At 50.8% G+C, this 21932-nt stretch overlaps 1 protein-coding gene across 4 annotated transcripts in view; it reads left to right on the top strand.

Moving 5' to 3' along the window:
* The window catches only part of VEPH1 (ventricular zone expressed PH domain containing 1), a 55171-nt gene that overhangs the window by 27668 nt on the left and 5571 nt on the right, over window positions 1–21932 (top strand). For 2 of the 4 annotated variants that reach the window (XM_068200153.1, XM_068200154.1), the window contains exons 8-12: window positions 4378–4587; window positions 5527–5894; window positions 13675–13814; window positions 15637–15771; window positions 20703–20820. In XM_068200153.1, the coding sequence (XP_068056254.1) occupies window positions 4378–4587; window positions 5527–5894; window positions 13675–13814; window positions 15637–15771; window positions 20703–20820 (971 nt within the window). Of the gene's footprint in view, window positions 1–4377; window positions 4588–5526; window positions 5895–13674; window positions 13815–15636; window positions 15772–20702; window positions 20821–21932 lie in introns of those variants that run through there. The other 2 variants (XM_068200155.1, XM_068200157.1) reach the window with 2 other exon arrangements.

Genomic DNA, 21932 nt, shown 5'->3' with positions numbered 1-21932 from the left:
GAGATGTTCTGCTCGCTCAGCTGCTTCTGGCTGTGCATCCTAAGGCTGAAGTGTTGTGGTGTTCATCATGCTGAGGATAGGAATGTTATTTAAATACAGGGTGGCAGTCACTTCTAATTAGTGAGACTTAGAATTAGAGTTGTGTATCCTGCAGGAGGTCAGGGGGGCACACAGGGATAGTGATTCTTTGGAAAAATGGAACACAGGTGTCAGAAAGCTCCTGACAGTGAAGGCCAGCCCTGGAGCCAGACTGGGAGCAGTGGAGCCAAAACACTGAGGTCAGTGGAGAAACAAATAATTGGTGTCCTGGAGAGAGGTGAAAACGAGAAAGGAGAGGAAGCCAGATAGAGCCCCTCATCTGACTACAGGGCTGTGAGAAATGCCCAAGCCTCACCTGGTGGCAGAACCTCAGCAGAAAGCAGCCCTTGGCATTCACAACCCATTGTGTTTCCTCCATTTAGGATTGAAAAATTACTTTGTTGTTTAAAATACCGTGATATTCCTATTCCTTATTGTATTCTGTGCTTAACATTTATCTCTAGAGCTGCTAAGAAACCCCAGTTAAAAACAAGGTTTTCATCAAAATCTGGTTGTTTCTTGCTAAAATTCTCTCTGTTAAGGACTGTCTGAAGAGTAGAAGCTTCATTGTCTGTGTGAGTGTGGTTACAGATTATTTTCTCTCTCTTCTCCTTGGTTTTATTTATTTCTTTATTTATTTTAAATTTCATTCCCTCCCCATCCCTCTGTGCCCTCATTATCTCAACATGGCTGTGAGGGACCACAGAAAAATGCTGTTTTTTCAGGTTGTAGCTATTTAGTTTTACATTTCAGGTCTGTGTCAAGCAAAGTATCAGCTAAATCAGACAAGGCTGAATGAGAGCTCTCTGCTGATTTAAGCAGAGCTGGTTTTGACTTGTGCTTGGGAAATTGGACCAGTCCAGATGGGAAGGTGGAAGTGCCCTCCTAGCTCTGGAGTGCTGCTCCTAGCTGAGCTGAGGAGCAGCAATCCAGAGTGTTTGTGCTGTGAAGGGAAAGCAGGATTTTAAACTGTGGGCCTGGATTTTAGCCATTCCCTCCAAAACTCCTGTGTTTACACAAGGAGAAGCTGAATTCTTCAGAGCCATGGCTAGCCCGGTGTTGTTTGACACAGGGAGTTTTACATGCAGGGACTGGGGAGCATAATTAGAACCAGGCCATGCCCTGCTGCTCCTTACTGTCCCAAAATTGCAAGTTATTCAGTCCCAGGGGGCTTTTAAAGAACATATGCAGGGTTTTAATGGACTGATCCAACCTAGAGGGGCAGTGTAGTCAATTAAAGGGGAAGAAATCTTCACAGCCCTCGTTCTGGGTAAGAACTGAGCTTAAGGGGCTGCACCAATGCTGCTCCTCCCAGTGCCGTGGCTGCTTGGAATTGTTTTACACTGGGACGGGAGAGATTTAGGTTGAATATGAGGAAGGTCTTTACAGGGTGCCCAGAGCAGCTGTGGCTGCCCCTGGATCTCTGGAAGTGTCCAAGGCACTGGGGCTTGGAGCAGCCTGGGACAGTGGAGAGGTCCCAGTGGAAGGGGATGGAATGGAATGATCTCTAAGGTCCCTCCAACCCAAACCAGTCTGGGATTCTGCTGACAGTTCCATGATCTTTTCTCCACCACTTGCCTTCTTCAAACTTTCTTGTCCATCCTGTTCGAGGAGGTGATTTTCTCTCCCTTAACAAACCACGAACACCTTGTGGCCTCCATGAGCACAGAGGTGAAGCCCTGGCCACAGCTCCAGGAGTATTTTCATTATCTCCCTTTGGGATGCTCTTTTCCCCACCACGAGCACCCCACTGGAGCTGTGGTAGCGGTGCTGCTGCTCTGGAGAAATGTCCTTTGTGCTAATGCATCACCTGGACACGGAGGTGCATTTGTGCAGAGGAGTCAGAGCATGAAGCCATCAGCAGCCTGGCACTGCACTATTTTTGGCATGATGGTTTCTCCATGAGCTCGTGCACCCTCCTCCTCCTCCTCCTCCTGCAAACAGCTTCGGTGTAAGCTGATCCTGCTCCAGCAGCCTCAGCAGTGCCCCTTGCCGAGGCTGCAGACAATGGCTGGTTGCTGGAAGGGGAGCCCAGCAGGAAGGGCTGCCAGGGGTCCCCGTGGGGTGGGATGGAGCCCTCACTGAGGGTTTCCTGGGGGTTTGTGCTTTTGGCCTCCCAAGGCACTGATGTGAGCACAGGGCTGGTGCACAGGAGAGCTCCTGAGCACTCGGAGCCCCTCTGCTTCCCACTTGGGAATCCTGGCACCAGCAGGGGCAACAATGGGAGGGCGGCTTGAGGAGCCCACCCTCCACACCCTAGGAGTGACTTTTTTCTGCTCTACATATGGAAAATAGGATTCATCCACGTTTCTTTTCCAACCATAACGATTTTGTGGCTCTTTGGGAGAAGCACTTCCTTGCATTCCCTTCACAAAGCCATGGGAGCTCAGCAGGAGAGTGCTGGACAAAGAGGTGCTGTTTGAAACACCATTTTTAATCCCGAACATCACCAAGGCTCCCTGGTTGGGGTCTGTCGCTCCCAAAGCCCATCAGTCCATCAATCCCCTCTCTGTGCCCCGAGGCTTTGCCCATATTTACACAGGGAACAGGAGTTTTCCTTAGAGCTCAGCTCCCACAATGGGAGCAGTGTTGGGAGCTGTGGTGGAGTGACTGCTTTCCAATAAATTAAATCTTGTCCTACATCCCCAGAAAGATTTGTTAGGAAAGGTCGCATCAAGGGTCTTTATTACAGAAGAATATTTTTTCAAGGGCTCCTCAGTGTTAATATATTATGAGATCTTGCTTGAATTAAAAACAAAGCAAGACAAAACTTGCCAGCTCCCCTGAGAAATATCCTGAGCTGCCTTTATCAAAACAAGTGAAAAAGTGCATTTTGTGATGCCACATTTCTGGCTGCTTTGTAAAAACCTGGCTTTTTACAATTGGTAATGTGCAGTTTGGGGAGTTTTTAATGGGCTCCCCCACTGTGAGTGTGACTTGTGAGACTCTGCTGCTTTGGAAGGGCTGTGTTAAACCCCTCATTTGTGGTTTTATATATCCATGTTTTACAGATTTAGCTATTCAGATGTTTGTTCATCGGGGGAAAAAAAGAAAATCAAACAAAGAAATAGAAGCATAGCAAACTTATTTTAGAGCTGTGGGTGGAGTTTAAAAAGTAAATACTGTCCAATCCCCCTTGATTCTCCAAGAGATTCCTGTTTGCTTTGTGCTGCTCCATGATTTTTGGTGGCAGCTCCTCCCTGCTTGCAGGAGTGAGAGGGGAAACCTGCACGTCATCCCAGCAGGACAGGGAGAGGGGAAGGAGCAGTGATGCTCTTGCCGTTGGTCCCTGGGAGATCCAGCCCTGCTGCTGCTGCAGTGTCTCCAAGGCAGAGTAAGGATACTCAAAATTCAGATTTCCAGCAAATGGCCAAATATTCAGAGGAGCTGAGTCTCTGTGCAGGCTCTGGGTGATGAGGGAACTCACAGAAGCCATTTTCAAAGCTGTTTGAGGGAACCCAGAATGTTTTTACCAACAGTGTCTTTTCCAGCAGATTCCTTTTTGTCCTGTAAGATCAACAGCTTCCCTTCAATTTATTTGCAAGTTACCTTTGAATTTTTGCATTAAAATGTTCCATATTGCGGCTGCCCATCCCTGGCAGTGCCCAAGGCCAGGCTGGACAGGGCTGGAGCAGCCTGGGGAAGGGGAAGGTGTCCCTGCCATGGCAGGGGTGGCACTGGGTGGGCTTTAAGGGCCCTTCCAACCCAAACCATTCCATGATTCTCTGATTCTGTAATTTTAAGACAAACACAACAAATCCAAACCAAAACTACTTGCCCTGCAGTCCTACAAGTTCATTTTAACTCTTCATTTTCTCTTTGTTAAGCTGGAGTCACATTGCTCAGAACTGTTCCTGAGTTTTAAAAGGTATTTTTCTTTCTTGAGTGCAATAATTCAGTAAGAACTGCATGTACTCTGGTCATAGCTTTAAAACCACAGACTTCTATAAAATCTGCAAATAGCTTGACTTTTGCCTTGTGAAAATAATGCAATAAGTCAGTGTTTAGCAATTTTGAGAGAATGGTTTGAGTTCAGATGAAAAACTTCTGACTATCAGGGACAGAGTTGTGATTTGCTGGTGCTTGGCAGTTTCCAGTCCAGGCTTGTCAGAGATATTCAATGCTTCTGATCCATCAGAGATGTTGATCTAGAAGATGTTCCTGAAAACAACCTCAGGGAATCGCTGTTTAAACCTAATTATTTTACCAGATCCAAACCACAAGTCCCAGGCAGAGACACAGCATCAGCACAATGAACACAGTGTGCCAGAGTTAATGCTCTGCTTTCTGCTTCCTCAGGATGGAAAACGACCCTGAGGCAGAATGTCCTGCACCGCTGGATGATTTAAAATCTGTCGTGAATGGCAGTGAAGAAGATGAAAAGCTGCAAGTTAAAATCCAGGCTTTTGAAGAGAAAATAAATGTGGACAACAGCACCCCTGGCTCAGTGAGGAGATACAGCCTGGGCCAGGTTTCTAAAGAAGAAAGGAAGGATATGAGGTTTAACAGGTATGGCTCTGGACAATGTGTGAGGGGTTCAGGAAGATCAGTTCTGTCATTAAACTTTATCCAAACGTGGAGGGTTTGGTCTGCTCATGGAATACCACAGGCAGCATAAACCTACATTTAACCAATTTTTGCATCCATGAACTTAAGGGCTGGATGAAATCTTTCGAAATCCCAGAATCCCAGAATGGTTGGGGTTGGAAGGGACCTCAGAACCCATCCAGTGTCACCATGGGCAGGGACACCTCCCACTGTCCCAGGCTGCTCCCAGCCCCAATATCCAACCTGGCCTTGGGCACTGCCAGGGATCCAGGGGCAGCCACAGCTCCCCTGGGGAACCCATTTAGTCTTTTCTGTGCCCTAAAGCAGCAGAAAGGGCAGGAAAAAAAAAACCTGCATTGAGATATCACAGACAGGAGAGTCCTGAGAGCTTTTCTGGGGTGTTATCACCAACAATATTTATCAGTGACAGCAATGTGACCCACAGGTTCCTCAGGCTGTCCCTGCCCCACAGCCCCACACAGAGCTCTGCTCTTCCAGCTCCAGGATTTGCCCTTTCGGCCACTTCTGCCCTCTTTGCTCCCCTCCTTCCCCAGCAGGGATCCGGGGCAGAGCTGGAGGCAGCTGGCTCAGTGGAACGCTGCCGTTGCCATTTTTATGGTGGGATTGGTGCAGCAGCCACGCCACCCTGGGCTCCAGGATCCTTGCAGAGGGGCTGCCTCGCTCCCCCCGCGGCAGATGCTGGGACGTTTGGACATTGTTCCATTTCATTTGCTTACTAAAGCTGAGGCTTGAGCTTGGCTTTGGAAATTCAGATTTCCCAAAGGTTCTCGGTGAGCCCTGCACTGGGCTCTCTGAGGCGGCTGCACAGGGCACGTTTTGGGGAGGGTTTTGTGCCCTGCCTCTATTCCAAACCCTTTTTCCCATCCTTCCTCCCTGCAGGTCCAAGAGCCTGGCCCTGCACGCGCTCAGGGTGAAGGGGCTGGGTTCGGAGGCAGGGCCGGACGAGGAGAGCGGGGACATCCCTGCTGGCATGTCCTTCTCCGAGCTCTGCCTCAGCCAGGAGCACCAGGAGGTGCCTTTTGGGGTGCAGCCCGAAGCAGGGAGCCGCCTGCTTTCACAGCAGAGTGCCGGGCTGCCAGACGTGACCCCGGAAAAGGGCGCGGAGGGAAGGGCGGAGGCCAGCACGGGCCCTGTGGAGCGCCAGGACAAGCTGTACCTGCACCTGAAGGAGAACCTGGGCAGAGTGAAGGCGTATGTGCTGGAGATGGGCAGGAGGATTCCCATCCCCGAGCAGTGTGTGATCGAAGGTGAGCAGGATGAGCCTCCCAAGGACTCCAGCACCCACCCAGACCCCCCTGGGGGCCCAGAGGGGAGCAAAGACCCCAGCACAGGCAGCGAGGGGCATCAGCTGTAGAAAACAACACTTCCCAAATGGAATCTTTACGAACTTTCCAGGATTCATTTCCTTAGGGACGCAGCCCATGCCACGGAGGCTCAAGTGAACTTTTCCTCCTGGATGTCACGGGCAATGAACCCTGAGGGGTGGCAGAGCCTCTGGGCACGAGGACAGGGCAGGAAGGGACATTCCCAGCTCCAGGCCGGAGCTGTGGAGCCGGCAGGGATCGATGTGTGCTGGACAGCCCACGTGCCAAGGGCCCTGTGCTGGTCCGTGAGGCTCCTGGGGCTCCTTCCTCATTCCCAAGTTATTAAATCAGCTGGATTGGGCCAACAAAGGTCAGGACCCTCAGGGCAGCACATTCCAACGCAAACCTCCCTGAGGGCACAGGGGGTGAGATCCCCACGGCTGGCATGGCTGGGATCCCATCTCACCAATCCCCGGGCTGCTTTAATGTTTGCTGCTTTCATCCCTGCCGGGTCTGTGATCTGCTCCTCTTTGAAGTGAATGCTTTGGGCTGGGCTGGGTTGGGTTTTGGTGGGAGCCTCCTGCTTTATTCCCTTGGAGGTGAATTTGGGTGCATCCAACCCCTCACTGGTGGCCATGAGCTGTTCACAGCCCAACCCTTCCATGGGCCACGTTGATCCCAAAGAGCAGCTGCCTCGATCAATTAAATTAAATTTAATAAATTAAATTTCCAGTCACTTCAAACATCACCTTCTAATACAGCATCACTTCAGCTCCAACAAGCATCAACTGAAGTTGATAAAAGATTTATTTCTTTCCTTTCTCAGTGGTGAAGAAGTGGAAAAGCAGTTTCCACTCATAAAAGGGATATAATTCTCTCTACATATATATTTTAAAAGCTTATGCTTCTGACGAATTTCCTAAATACCTTAAATTCCAGGTTTAGTATTTGAAATAGTTATTTGGTAGAATTAAGGATAAAACTTGTGTTGCATAAAATTCCAGTGAAAACATGAGAGTGAACAACGTGGCTTTTGAAGTGCTGAGTGCTCTGACCCCACATTCATGAAATCCCATATATTGAATCTTTTTTAATGTATTGCTCAGTTTCCTTTCTGCAATACCTCTTATGATACATCCTAGGCATGTGACTATTTCTAAATTCATTCAAACTAGTGTAATTTCCTGAAAATCCTCAACTAGCATTCCTAGGGAAATTCCTTGAGCAGGGACACATGTGCAGAGCGGAGATTTATGGGACTCATTCTAAATCTGTTGAAGAAATGCAGCCCTGCTCATTCCACAGGGGACAGCTCTGTTAATATTCCAGATATTGCATAAAGCTCTCCAAAAACCTGCAGTTATTGCACTTCAGAGATCCCCAAACTCTAGCAGGGCCCACTCAAAGGCGTGTTTTACATTTCACCAATGTATTTAGCAGAAAAAAAACCAACAAGATTTGAAAGCATTAATAAATATAGTTGGCTGATTTTATGTTGGCTGTGTGGGAGTCTGAACTGGAAATTTAATGTGTAAGACATGGAAGATATGAAAAGATAAGAATTCCAGAGCAGCCCCTCACGACAGAGTATTTGAAGGAGATCGTGGTAAAATGTGATGCAAGAGTGCACATTTCCCAACCTTTCCTTTCCCTGCTCAGGCCTTTCCTGGCATTTCCAGTGGCAGCTCTGGGGGGTCAGCAGGGTGTTAATAAAGAACAATTTAGAAGAATTTCCAAGGGGTGATGGGCCAAATTCTGCTCTCTTGACCAGAGTTCCACCCCTGCTGGCATTTCTGCTGCTGCTGGTGTCTGACCTGGGGCAGCCTGTCTGGGAATGGGGTGAATTCCTCATTCTTAACCCCAGACTGGGGGCTCCTCCAGAAGGGGGTGTGCTGGTGAGGACAGAACCTTGGGAATGTCCCAGTTTTCCTGCAGGACCCTCAGATCTGGGCACTACTGACACAGGGGAAGGTGTCCCTGCCCAGGAGCCGGAGGGGCTCTAAGGTCCCTTCCAGCCCAAACCATTCTGGCACTGCCTGAATTAATTGGAGCCTCAGTTTGGAGGATAAAGGATGAGAGTGGCTGCAGGAGTGTGAGGAAAATCAGAGACCTCCATGTGGAGAGAAATGGCCTCTGCAGCCTGGAAAAGAGATTTGCAGTATCACGAGTGCCTGGGAGGATTAACTGAGTGTCTGCCCCGATCCAGGTGCTGGAGAACACGCCATGAAGTTGTCAGAGGCAAGTTCAAAACACACAAAATAGGCACCTCTGCTCTGCTAAATTGTCTGTGATTTGCAAATTGGCTTTTTTGCTCTTGAGTCAGATGTTTGCTGTGTAGGTCTTACCCCTCACGGAGTATTTTTGCTTTACAGGGTGTGATTTGCAGGATCCTTGTTGCCTTCTAAGCTCATTCAATTTATATTCCGTGTCCAAATGGGTGCAATATTAACTGGAGTGTCAGATTTTACAGCTGCGAAGGGCTGCAGGTTGAGAAGTGTCAGGGTGGATCCATGAGCTGTCTGTGGCAGTTTGAAGATGCCTCATACAGACCTTGAAGAATTGCCATGTCAGCCCTGTTGTTTCATATTTACTATTTTTGGCTGGCTGTGCCTTGGGCAGGGGAGAGCTGTGAATTGGGTGATGATCCTACAGCAGGAGCAGTGCTGGCACTGGGCTCTTGGCCAGAAGGTTTTATCCTAAAGAAAAGGGCTAAGCTGGGGGTGTTTCACAGAGCAGACTAGCTGCAACACCAGACTCATGTGCATAAGGGATTTTTTTTTTGGAATTACACTGCAGTCAGAGGGGGGATTTGAGCTGAGGCAGAAAGAAGAAACCCAAACCCACAAAAATCCATTTATTGGTTCAGTTCCTGCTTAGCTTGAAGCCTTGTGCCCTGACCCACATCTCTGACATACCTGATGCAATTTGAGGCATTTTTTTTATCATGTTTATCACTTAAAGCCTCTTAATCCTGGGGATCTTTTCCTCAAAAGAAGAGAAAAACAACAAGCCACCATATTTGTCAGGCTCTTCAGCTTTCACAGAGTTCAGCAGCGTTTTCCTCAGCCCGTATTTTTTGGGATGGGTTGGGATCTTGTATTCTCCTGGTGGGGATTTCTGATCAGGATTTCTGATCTGCTCTCCTTGTTTCCCACCCCTGGCAGGGCAGTGATTCCCAGACAGGAGCCTGCACAGCTGCTGGGATTGGTTACAACAAGGACAGGCCCTTGTGTTCTGCTCGATTTTTAGGTGATTTGGATTTTAAAAGCCACCATTGATGCTCAGAGCTTTGAATGTTGAGTGAGCTGCTGGAAGGAAAGCATCTGACAATATCTGCGTGTCAAGGAGGCTGGAGGATTTGCCATCTCCAGCCTCCTTTTGCAAGGACAGAGCCCTGGGAGACCACGGAACCGTTTCCCCCTCGCTCACTGAGGCCAGTTCAGCGACACCCAAGGAAAAAACATTAGAACCACTTTCCAGCAGTCCCTGCTGGCTGCTGGTGCCATGCAGGAGGAAATCCATCCAGGAGCATTCCCTGGCATTCCTGGCAGAGGAGGAGGCAGCAGGGGGAGCAGGTTGCAGCGTGCTGGGCCCCCAGTGTGGTTGTTATTGTGTTTTATGTGGTGCTGAGGGGTAATGGGGACCAGATGACGGCGTGGATGGAAAAGCTCATTGCTCCCCTGCAGTGCTCAGCCCTGCTCCGGCCTGATGGATTCCAGCATTCCATCAGGCAGGCCCTGATTGGGAACAGATGGGTCCTGCAGGGGGATCTCGGAGCTGGGCAGGCTCAGGAGAGCATTCCCCGGGAGCAGCGCTGCCCTGCAAGCATGAGCTGGCATTCCAGCCGGCAGGACTGGCATTCCAAACACGCCGGGGGTCAGGGAGGCAGGGGGGATGGCAGTGCCACCGCTCAGGATGGCAGTACCACTGCTGGGCATGGTGGTGCCACCAGTCAGGATGGCAGTGCCAGAGCTCAGGATGGCCATCGTGCTCCTGGTGATCCACGTTGTCAGACCGAGGAGAAATTCCCGGCGCCATGGGCAGTGTTGGCAATGCCACCAGCTCTCCCCTGGCTGCCCTCACACACGTGTGGCACACCCTGGGGGTCTCACACCTGCCCTGGGAGCAGGCTGCTCTCCAGGTGGGCTTCACCTGGCAGCTGGGACACTCCTCTGGGTGGTGGCATCAACCAGAGGACTTGGACCTGGATGGGGCTTGGAGCAACCTGGTCTAGGGGAAGGAAGCAGGAGTTGAACAGGATGAGCTTTAAGGCCCTTCCAAGGCAGTCTGTGATTCTGGGATGATTTTATGGCTTCTGAGCTCCTGGATTTGCCCCTTGGATGTGGGGCCTGCGCTGAGTGCCTCGTTGTTGGTGTCCATCCCCATTACAGCCCTGCCTTCTCCAATAGTGCTGGTGTAACTCACACCTTGGGACTGAGTTATGCCCTGCACACAAAGTTAGTGGTGTTTAAAGCAATATAAAACATCACTTCTTGATGCTGCTTGCTTTAAAAATTGCCCTCTCCTCCTATAAACGTATTTATTGTTTGCATACTTTTTGTAACCCAAACTGAAGAGCTCAGGCAAAGGAAACTGAGGAAGCTGAAAAAGCTTAGACCCAAAATTTAAAATGTTGCATCCATTCCTTATTGGTTCCATGTTTCTGCATGGGTTTGATTCTATTTAAGAAATTTATGAGCATACTTTTACTCCTATTAACAGATTTCATTTAATAGTAAAGGATCACAATGTAAATCAAATAACACATTAATTGTTCCCAGAGCCAGTGACTCTGTGCCCTCCTGGTTCAGCCCAGCATGTGAAGCTGGAATAGGTAACAATGAACAGCTCTGCTGACATTCTCCTGGTTATATTCTGTTTCTTTTCCCCAGGCACAACCACTCGGTTGTGAACTTTAAAACTGCAGCACATATTCCCTTGTTTCCTGTAGGAGAAAGGAGTTGTTGCTTATTCCCTTGCTGGAAGGCAGAGATGGGCCAAGAGTTGGGCTCAGAAATGTTCCTTGGCTGAGGAACGTTTCCTTGGGGTCTTGATGAGCCTCCTGGGGCATTTGGTGACTCGGTGGGGTGGGTTTGTGTCTTGTGGTGCTCTTCACGTGTTCTTGTGTTTTCAAATCCTTTTCTTGTGGTACTTGGACTCTCCTGCCAAGGCTGAGGAAGGAGGAGAACCTGGCAGATAATGAAAGGATAGGAGAAAATGGTCTTAAACTGCCAGAGGGCAGGGTCAGGGGGGAGATTGGGAAGGAATTCCTGGCAGAGAGGGTGGGCAGGCCCTGGCACAGGTGCCCAGAGCAGCTGTGGCTGCCCCTGGATCCCTGGCAGTGCCCAAGGCCAGGCTGGATGGGGCTTGGAGCACCTGAGCCAGTGGGAGGTGTCCCTGCCATGGCAGGAGGTGGAATGAGATGATATTTCAAGTCCCTTCCAACCCAAGCCACTCCATGGTTCCATGACTCTGCTGACACTGGAATAACTGATATTCCCTGTCCGAGGTGGAACCTGCTGGTTCATCAGGAGCTGCTGAAAGCTGCACGTAGCAAACGTGGGCTGCTGCTCAGCCAGTGCCAAACCCAGCACATCAAACAGAGCAGAGCAGCCCTGAGGAGCTGCTCAGCTCGTTCCCAAGCCTGGGAGATTGTCTGGGAAGGAGCTTTCTGCAGTGCTAGTGACAAATGAGTGCTGCAGTTTTCCAGGAGCTCTGTGCTCAGCCAGCCAGGTCTCTTCTCTGGAGCTGCCGTTGATTTTGGCACGTGTCCTCAGCCCCCGTGAGCTCCTCAGTGTCACCAGCAAAACCTTGCTAAGCACTTTCTCAAGAGCTTCTCCACAGATCCTTTGCCGTTTTTTATCTGCAGGAGTCAGGAATGTCCTTCCCAGCCCATCAAACAGACCCCACCTGGGTGCCTTTTCTCACCAGGGGCTGCAGCCCTGCCCCTTCTGCTCCCAGGTCTTTTGACAGTCCTTGTGTGTGTAACTGGGAGAGTGATGGCTGTGTTCCAGGGAAGAGGAAGGACAAGCTGCCTGCTCCTCTTCACCGTGCTTTGGGGTCATTTTTAGCTAAGAGTCATTTCCCATCTTGAAACATCCAGTTTTCACACACATGGCCCAAGGCCAAGCCTGGTTTCTGCTTGAGTGCATGAGTGAAGGTTATTTTAGCATCTGTGAGGGGTCTGCAGTTTGGAATAGCATCTGTCAGCAGCCTCCTTGGAAATGTCACTGTGTGCTTTCATGTGCCCCAGGATCCAGGATGGCTCTAATTAACCCCTTTGGCTTCCCAAACTCCTCTGTTACAGTGAACACGAGCACTGGCAGCTTTGGGTGAGAACTGGCAGGTTTGGGTAATGAAACTCAAGTTTTCCCCATAGCCAGTATTCCACGTGTGTGCGTTTTATGCCATAATCCAAGAGAGGTGGATCTATGCCCCGTTTTTCCCTGCTGGGGTGTGTTACTCATGGGCCAGCCATGCAGGGATGTGACTCAGCCTCTTGCTGTCCTGGTGAGTCACCCTGGGGAGAAGGGGGAAGGAAGAAAATGCTCAAAGAAAATCTCCTAAATGGAATAATGAGCTGTGACTTTGGAGAAAACGTGAGTAAGCAGAAATGGTTTCTGCATCTCCTGACAAGGACAGGCTGAGAGCAGAGGCAGCCTGTGTGTCCAGCAACAGACAGGCTTGAAATGCTTGGTTTTAACATTTTCCAGCTAATCAAGTTGTGAAAGCATAGCAGGGAAATGTAATAAGTTCAGTATTTCATGTAAAGGTGTGACATGTGAGGAATGAGTTTACCAGAGGTACAAAAGAATGCGTTGCCAGAACAAAGTGTCAGTGACCAGATTGTCACTGAAAATGCAGAAAGTCTAGAAGTGGGATCTTGGAACCTGCCAGAAATGCTACAGAGAGGCCAGGAGGCTGTGAGGCTGGGAGCAAACCTCCAGAAGCTGGCAAGGGGAAACCGTTTTATCGTCCTTGGACAAAGATGTTTGGGTTTGCTGAGGAAATGGCTTCCCACTGCCAGAGGGCAGGGATGGATGGGATTTTGGGAAGGAATTTCTGGCTGGGAGGGTAGGGAGGGGCTGGGCTGGAATTCCCAGAGCAGCTGTGGCTGCCCCTGGATCCCTGGCAGTGCCCAAGGCCAGGTTGGACACTGGGGAGCAGCCTGGGACAGTGGGAGGTGTCCCTGCCCTGGCAGGGTGGCACTGCATGGGCTTTGAGGTCCTTCCAACCCAAACCATTCCACGATCTATAGTATTTAGCAAAAGCAGAATTGTGCATCTCAAGGGCTCCATTTCCAGTTCAAACCATCACCTCAGCAGGGATCCCACAAGTGGCAGCCCCACCTGGCTGGGGCCTGCTAGGGCAGGGGTTTTCCAAGAAACTTTTTTAATAGGATAAGGGACACACAGTTTGGATGGACCTGATGGTCTGATATCACAAATGCATCAGAAAGCACAAGGACTATGAGCAGCCTGGCTGGGCTGTGCTGCCCCTCCTGCATTTGGCAGGAAAGGGTTACTGGGTAAGATCTGAAGCACTGAACACTGGATTTCTCTCCTTCTTTAAGGATGCAGACACATCAGTGCCCTGTTGTCTGCAGGAGTGCCCCAAATCCTCAGTGGAACGTTTTCCCATGTGGCTCTGGCACCCCAGCATGGGCACTGAGTTTCCTCTCTGCTTTGTAGCTGATTTTAACATGCCATGTATGTCTTTGCAGATACTGTTCAAAGCTGTGTGGCAAAGCTGTTCTTCAGCTGTCCCCTGAAGGGCCACTACTGCCTGTACAGCAAATCCAGTTTCACCCTGGTGAGCCAGCAGCCTCCTCTCTGGATCCACATCATGTTCCTGTTCCAGCAGGTGAGGGCCACACCAGCCAGGGCCACCTCAGGGCTGCTCACGTGCCACTTGGACAAGAATGTTTCGTGGTTAAACTCATTACATGCACCTCTAACTCCCTGTGGCCGTTTGTGACCCTTGTGATCCCTCAGGAACTCCTTGCACTGGGCTGAAGTTATCCTGTGCTTTATAAGTTTTTATATTTCTGTTAAATACCCCAAATTCAAACTGGTTGGGGAGATTACATAGTCTGAGATTGAAAAAGTGGGACCAAAGCATATTGTTCTTATTCAGGCAAAACTTCCAGCAAGGCCCAGGTGCCTTGGAAGCAGCCAGGAGCTGGCAGTGGATTTTAGGGGAGCAGCACCAACCCCAAGGCTGCAGGAGGAGGTTGGAGGGGCAGAACCCACTGGGGTTTTACTGCAGAGGTTTGGACTGAGCAGAATTTGTAAATCTGCTCAGTGCTGTTCTACCAGCCTTCAAGTGATTTTCCTGTGTTTAATTTTGTTTCCAAGAACAGCCCAGTACTTGGACATGTGTGGAATTTCCTGACAGGTTACAAATAGTGTGAAACTAAGAGAGAACCCTACATTCACACTTCAAGATGAAACAGGTGGGGTTTGAGCTGAAATACAATGTTCAGTTTCTTAACACACACAGAGCCTTTCACTGCAGTTCATCCCATCCTAAGGCAGCCTTGGGAACACCCAGGATTTATCCAAAATTAACACAGTGAGGGATGCTGTGGATGGAACAGCTTGAATTGCTCTGCCCTGTGTGTTTTCCTAGAAATAAATACTTTTCAAGAACACTGGTCAATAATTTAAAAAATAATAATGGAGAGTTCTACTGTGTTTCAAAACTCTTGGATAGAAATTGGGAAACTATTAGTGCAGGACAGCAGGATTAGGCTGGGTGAGTTTGCTCAGACAGAGGAGACAGAAAGTCCATCCAGGAATCCCACGTTTGAAGGACGTTGCCCATATTGTGAAATCAAATATTTGCAGTATGGAAAATCAGATTTGTCGCGCACTCTTATCTTGGCTCCTGCGTGTAAAAGCATTCTTTAATTAAAAGATCATGGAGGAGATAGAGCAGAGGCACAAATGTTCTCAGCCCCAGTGCTGCTGTGCACTGCCTGCGTGAGCAGTGATGAGCAAAGAGCTTGGGGCTGCTGGAGTGCCAGGGTCGCTCACGGTGCTGCAAGGTTGGAGCCCCACTGTCCTTTGGCTCAGGGAGCTCTGGAGGGGACAGCACCCACCCAGCAAGGTGTCATCCTGTCCTGTGGGTGCCCAGGGGCTGAAACCTCCTGCAGTCCGTGCTGAGAATGTCCTGTGGAGTTCTCCCTCCTGTGTTTCATCCCGCTCTCTGTCCACTGCACGCACAAACTCTGCCTGTGCTGCTCAAGGACTGAGACCTGGAGGAGCTCCAAACAACCTCACACAACCCTGCAGGGGTGTGAGGCATCTCCTCCCTCTGGCTGGAAATGCCAGGTTTTCCCAGGGGGATGCAGCTCCCCCAGGTCTCCGTGTGGTTCACAGAGGCCAGTGCTGCTGACTGGTGATAAATTCACATTTCAATAGGGAATCAGGTCGTGTAGTGGCCATTGAAGGGGAATCCTCGGTGAGCCACAGACCTCAGAGATGTGGGATGTGCAATAAACTTCAAAAAGCCCAGAGGAAATGAGATGTTTGATGTTGTATCCAGTTGTAAGCCCATTGATCCATCAGAACTCCCTGGGGAGAGCTGGGCTCACCCTGGCTGTCCCACTGCGAGGACAAGATGCTCTTCGGTAACACCTGAGTGAAAAAACACCTGAAATCATTCCCAACCTTTTCTGCAGAGCCTGCTTGCAGAACCTTTGTCCATACAAAGCAGCTCTGTGCAAGTCCTCAAGGCCCTGTGGGAGAAGACACAGCTCAAGGGGACACACAGCTTTGAGACTGCCATGATCCAGTCCACCTTCCCACACCAGAAGGTAAGGGGTTACTTTCCTCACAGATTAAAAGAGCAGAAGGACTTGGCCCTGCACTTTGGAACCTTTGCTCTGTTCAGGGGTGTTTTGTGCTGTGCTTTGAAAGGTGCCCATGCTGGTTCTCCACCCCTCCACTGAACTGACCCGTGGCATCAGAAGCAGGGATGCTGCACGTGGGTTTGTTCCTGCTCACAGCCTGGAGCTCTAGACTCAGCTCAGCTGCTGCTGTGGGGTGTCGGGCAGCCCTTGGAAGTTCACCCAGCTAAACACAGCCCTGGATTTTATGGAGTTATTTGTCTGCACGTGTGCCATTAGTTACCCCCATCAGCTGAAGGGATTGCAGCCCAAAGCTCTTTTCTGTCTCCAGGATTTCAGTGAATGCTCTTTCCAAGCTATTAATCAGCTGCTTGGAAAAGGCCACTGTAGAATTGGAAAACAAATATCTGTTTATTCCTGAGCATCTCCATCCAGCTCAGTTGGATGAAATGAGTTGTCAAGCATGATTTTAAAACACTCTTTCTCAGAATATTGTGGACATGAAGATGTCTGGTGGAATAGGATTAAATTACCAAGATGATGGCTGATTTAAAACCAGAGTTTTGTTAGGAACACCTTCTGAACTCCCAGGATAATGTGGTGAAGAAGTGGGAACTCTTGCTGGGGCTCAGAGGAGTGGGGGACCCTCACATCTGAGAGCAGCTTTGGGGCCAGTTTTACTCACAGAGGAGCTGTGCTAAGGATTTGAGCTGCTGTCCCGAGGCTTTAGAGCAGCTTTGCTGCTCAGCGCAGGTTTAACTCAAGCCCCTGGCCAGCTCCACTCATCCAAAGTCAGAGCTGGTGCAGTGGGAAGGGTTTGGGGGAATGCAGAGCTCAGGGCAGAGCTGGGTGTGGGCACCTGGCACACTCAGCCTGCACGTCCCAGCTCAGGGCACCTGCAGGGCTGCACAGGCCGGGCACTGCTCGGCTGCAGGAGTCCAGCCTCTCTGGGCAGCTTTCCCCTCGCCATGGCAGTACCTCGGGGTGGAGTCTTGGTTTCTTTCTTTCCAGGGTGGGGATTAAATGTGTGAGATGGTATTTCTTGTTGGGACTCAGGTGTTTACCAGTTCTTATCTATGTCACAGTCTCACAGACCCTGAGTTCTGCAGCACTTCACTCCAACAAACTAAAAATGGAACCCATCTCTCTCTCTCCAAGGCCTTTTACAGATAAACTGTCCAATTAAGAAATGACACGTCACTTATTTTTAGTTTTAACCCAATAACCAACCACCCGTGCCCACAATGTGGACTCTTTATCCAATTACACAAAACCACCCAAACCCGTGGAGAAGGAGAAGGAGGCCCAGCCTCCACCCTAAAACCTCCATCTTGCTCTATATACATTACTGTATTCTAAACCCTTAACCTCTAAGTTTTCACCCTGTGATTTCACACACTTCTATTCAAACTCCACCCCCACAATCCCAGCTCTACCATTCCATTTCGGAAGCTTCTCCACGGCCTCAGGTCAATGCAGTGTTCTCTTGGGGGTCAGCACAGAAAGTCTGGAATTCTCAGCATCCAGGGCTCCAGCATCCCGGAGTTCCCACAGCAGCAGAGCTGGGAGGGAGATCCTGGTCTCTGCAGGCTCAGGGATCCAGCAGGGATTGGAGCAGGGAGCAGCCCTGGAGGCTGAGGGCAGAGGGAACCCTCTGAGCTGCTGTGACACTGCAGGGTCCCCTCCTGGGCTCTGCTCTTTGCTGCTGGATTCACTTTCTGGTTTGGTTTTGTTTATTAACACAGAACCAGAGTTTGTTCTGCTTTTGTTTACTACTGAGAGCCCAAGTTAGCCTCTAGCGCAATTTCCATTCCGTTTTCTGGGAATGAGGACTAGGACTGCCATAAAGAAGATTTTCTTTAGCTTTTGCAATTCCAAAAAATCTGCCTGGAACACTCCCTGCATGACCTAGTCCTTAGTTTCCTCAGCTTCTGTCATAATTGCAATTTGTCATCTCAGAAGTTCTTCTCACTGCTAACAGCACTTCAGACATTGTGAATTATTGGACAAAATTATTGTATTTGTTGGTGTTATTCCTCTGCCAGTAGTCCAGGAAGCAAAATTCTGGGGGTGTGGTTGCTTCATTAAGTACAGCACTTTTAATTTTCAATGGCTCGAAGTGTGTTGATGCACAGGCAGCATCAACATTGTCTGCCATATTTGAGACTGTTCTCTGCATTGTGTTCTAGCAGAGTCTGAAATGCTTTTTCAGGGTGGGATGGGGTATTGGGAAGGAATTCCTGGCTGAGAGGGTGGGCAAGCCCTGGCACAGGGTGCCCAGAGCAGCTGTGGCTGCCCCTGGATCCCTGGCAGTGCCCAAGGCCAGGCTGGATGGGGCTTGGAGCACCTGGGACAGTGGAAGGTGATAATTTTTTTCCAATATGGATTCTAAAGCATTTTTCAAACCTGGAGAGCAACGTGTGACATCAGTGCTTCGCTCCAGACTGAATTCTGAGAAATGCCTTCAGCTGTGGTGATCCCTGGAGCTGCACTGAGGGCCTGGCTCACACAGAGCTCGCTGTGTTCCACTGGGCAGCCTCCCCATGCCACAGAAAACATTTATTTGTTCATTCAGCACGGCTCGAGATGTGCCAGGAGCAAAGCACTTCCAGATGTGGATCCTCCCAGGTTCCCTGGGCTCTCCAGAGCTCCTTATCAAAGCCCCGTGTGTGCCCAGCACCGGGGAGCCGGGTGAGCTGTCCTGGCTCCTCTGTGCCACCTCCCCCGTGGCAGCCCCGGGATGGTGACTGCTTTTCTGCTTTGCTGGCCCCATGTGATGCCCTCGGGGATCCCTTTGTTGTTCAGCCCTGCAAGAGCAGAATTACTGGTAGAAGGAAGGGCCCTGAGCTTTTCAGGGTGATGGAGCACGGGGATGAGATACATCTCTCCTCTCAATTAGGCTTTCCCCAGGCTTCCCCTCCTGAAATAAGTGGCTCCTTGCAGGTTATTCCAAGCATGCTGAAGTGCAGAGTGGAGCAGGCAGATTTCTGCACTGATATTTCAGTGGGATTTGCTCTCTTTCAGGCTGGAGGTGCCTCATGGTAGCCACCACCAGATTTTTTCACGGGATGGGGAAGCTCCCAGGCTTTCTGTGCAGCCTTGGCCCTGTGTGCTGTCATGTCCTGCCCAGCCCATGGGCTGCAGTGCCACTGTTCTGCCCACCTTGAGTCCCCCAAGGCGCCACAGTGGGAGCTGGGGGCAGGACAAGGCACTGGCCGTGCTCTGCTCCCTCTCTTTCACTCCAGCTTGCCTGGCAAGGCTGGAATCCTGCATCCCTTCCCAGCCTGTGCAGTGTGATGGGCCGAGAGCCCTGGCAGGGGATGGGGTTTTCCCGCACTGTGTCAATCCGTGTTTTCCTGGGGCTGCAGGATGCTGCTGCAGCTCTGTGACCCCACACCAATACTGGGAGGGTTTCTAGGGGCTGGCAGTGCCCTGGCTGTTGGCAGTGAGGGACTTGGTTGCTGTTATTTAACCCCAAAGTTTGTTTAGGTGTGAGGTCAGAGTCTGGATTTAAATGAAATCACGGGGTGTAAATCACTGGCCTGTGCAGTGGCATTAATTACTCACAGTGAGTATCCTCTGCCTTTTCTGTGCCCAGGGCTGCAGTGTTCTGTCTGTCCCTTTGAGCAGGCCAGGTGTTCCTTTGTGGATGCACAGTCCCACTGCCCTGGCTCAGCGGGGGCTGCACGGACTGCAGGGAGTGCCCAGCACTGCAGAGTGTCGCCATGGAGCCTCCTGGGGCACTGAAACACCCCCGAGAAGGGGCTGGGAACCAAACCATGGAACCTTTTCAGCTGGAAAAGCTCTCAGACCTCTGAGTCCAACCCTTCCCCAGCACTGCCAAGGCCACCACTGACCCATGTCCCCAGGTGCCACATCCACGCAGCTTTTAAATCCCTCCTGTGACTCCACCACTGCCCTGGGCAGGCCTTTCCATGAAGAAATTTTCCCAGTATCCAATCTGAGCCTCCCCTGGCAGAACTGGGAGCCATTTCCCCTTGTTCTGTCATTTATTCCTTGGAAGAAGAGCCCGACCCCCCCAGCTGTTCCCTCCTGTCAGGGAGTTGTGCAGAGCCAGAAGGTCCCCCCTGATCCCCCTTTTCTCCAGGCTGGGCCCCTTCCCAGCTCCCTCAGCCTGTCCTCATCACTCTCGTGTTCCAAGGTGGTTCAGCTGTTGGGAAAAGTGCTGGGCCAGGCTGCTGACAGCAGCATGGAAGAGGAAAAACAAATCCCAGACTGTTCCCAGTCCATAATTCATGGATCAGCTGCTACTGCTGATGGAGAGACCTGTCCTGCCCAGCTCAGTGCCCTGTCCTGACCAGCTCTGTGCCCTGTCCTGCCCAGCTCTGTGCCCAGCTCAGTGCCCTGTCCTGCCCAGCTCTGTGCCCAGCACAGTGCCCAGCTCAGTGCCCTGTCCTGCCCAGCTCTGTGCCCAGCTCTGTGCCCAGCTCAGTGCCCTGTCCTGCCCAGCTCAGTGCCCAGCTCAGTGCCCTGTCCTGCCCAGCTCTGTGCCCTGTCCTGCCCAGCTCAGTGCCCAGCTCAGTGCCCAGCTCTGTGCCCTGTCCTGCCCAGCTAAGTGCCCTGTCCTGCCCAGCTCTGTGCCCAGCTAAGTGCCCTGTCCTGCCCAGCTCAGTGCCCAGCTCAGTGCCCTGTCCTGCCCAGCTCAGTGCCCAGCTCTGTGCCCAGCTCAGTGCCCTGTCCTGCCCAGCTCAGAGCCCTGTCCTGCCCAGCTCAGTGCCCAGCTCAGTGCCCAGCTCAGTGCCCTGTCCTGCCCAGCTCAGTGCCCTGGCCCTTTGTCCCTCTGCAGGAGGTGTGGGAAGGACCCCCTGTGTCCCTCTGGATTTGGGGTTCCAGTTCTTCTTCACCTCATGAGTTTGGTTTCTCTCCTTCCCTCCCAGGACCTGGAGAACGTTCAGATGCACCTGGAGGAAGTGAGGTTCTTTGATTTATTTGGCTACAGTGAGGAAGCAGGAGCCTGGCAGTGCTTCATGTGCAACAACCCTGAGAAGGCAACAGGTACAGAGGGGTCCTGCCTCTGTCACTGGGGGGCTGCAGCACGTGGAGTGAAGCTCACTGGTCGTGCTGGGTGTCTGGCCATGGTGGGGAAAGGGGAAACCAAACCTTCCAGTGGCTATTTTAATTGGAATTCTCCATTAAGCTCATCTTTGGTGAGGGAGTCAGGCCCAAACCCGATTTGGTGTGTGCTTAGAGGGACACAACCCCAAGTCTGGAGCATCACTGAGCCCTGGGGAGTGGGAGGGCTCTGCACCTGTGTCCAGATACAGGATTGCATCTCCCGGACCACATCCCAGCTCCTCTGGAGCCCACCCAGGTGCCACAAGTCACGTTGGCACGGAAACAACACCTGGTTCCTGCTTTCTTCACTCTCAGAATTATTTGCTTTAATAGAATTTGCTCCACAGTGCACATCTCCTTAGGGACATGTGATTAAGTCTTACAAAGGCATAATACTTCAGCTGTATTGGAAAAGAGGGTGAGTGGAAAATGGGAAAAAACAGCTTTTTCCCCAGGTATAACCTCCTGGTGCCCTGCTTCTGAAGCTCTCTGGCAGCCAGCAGTGCCAGATCAGTGCCCTGACAGGCAGAGGAATCTTGTTCTCAGATGCTTTCTGCCACTCCGTAAAAGTCTGACCAATCCTAGCCAAGAATTTGGACTATTTTAGCCAAGTGTTTGAATAATTGGCTGTTTCAGAGATTTATTCTAACAGTTAGTGTCTCTTCAGACTGCATCAACCCCAAATGTAGGAAGTCTTGCAGGAGTGGCCAGCTGCTGCTGCAGGCCAGGCTGCCCCTGCTCACTCCATGGGTGTTTGAGCATCTTCTCCTTCCCCAGCTCCTGCAGGAGTCCAGGACCAGGAAAGAAACCCTGCTCTGAGTTAAAACTTCATCTCCACAGAGCTCTCAGTGTGGTTTCCCCATCACGTCAGGGATGTTGAGCGATGAGGAAAACGAGACTCTTGCTTAAAATGTCAAAGCTTAATGAAGCAACTTTGGTCTGAATTTCCAAAGACATTTAACCAGTCCAGCCTTGCCTCACTCCTGCTCTCCTGGCTGTAACTGTCCTTTTCATCAGCAAGTGCTTGCTCTCTTTGTCTCAGTTTAAAAGAA

Source organism: Anomalospiza imberbis, chromosome 10 (assembly GCF_031753505.1).
Source record: "Anomalospiza imberbis isolate Cuckoo-Finch-1a 21T00152 chromosome 10, ASM3175350v1, whole genome shotgun sequence".
NCBI lineage: Eukaryota > Metazoa > Chordata > Aves > Passeriformes > Viduidae > Anomalospiza > Anomalospiza imberbis.
Note: the sequence above shows the minus strand (reverse complement) of the source record. Positions and strands in the feature narration are given on the sequence as shown.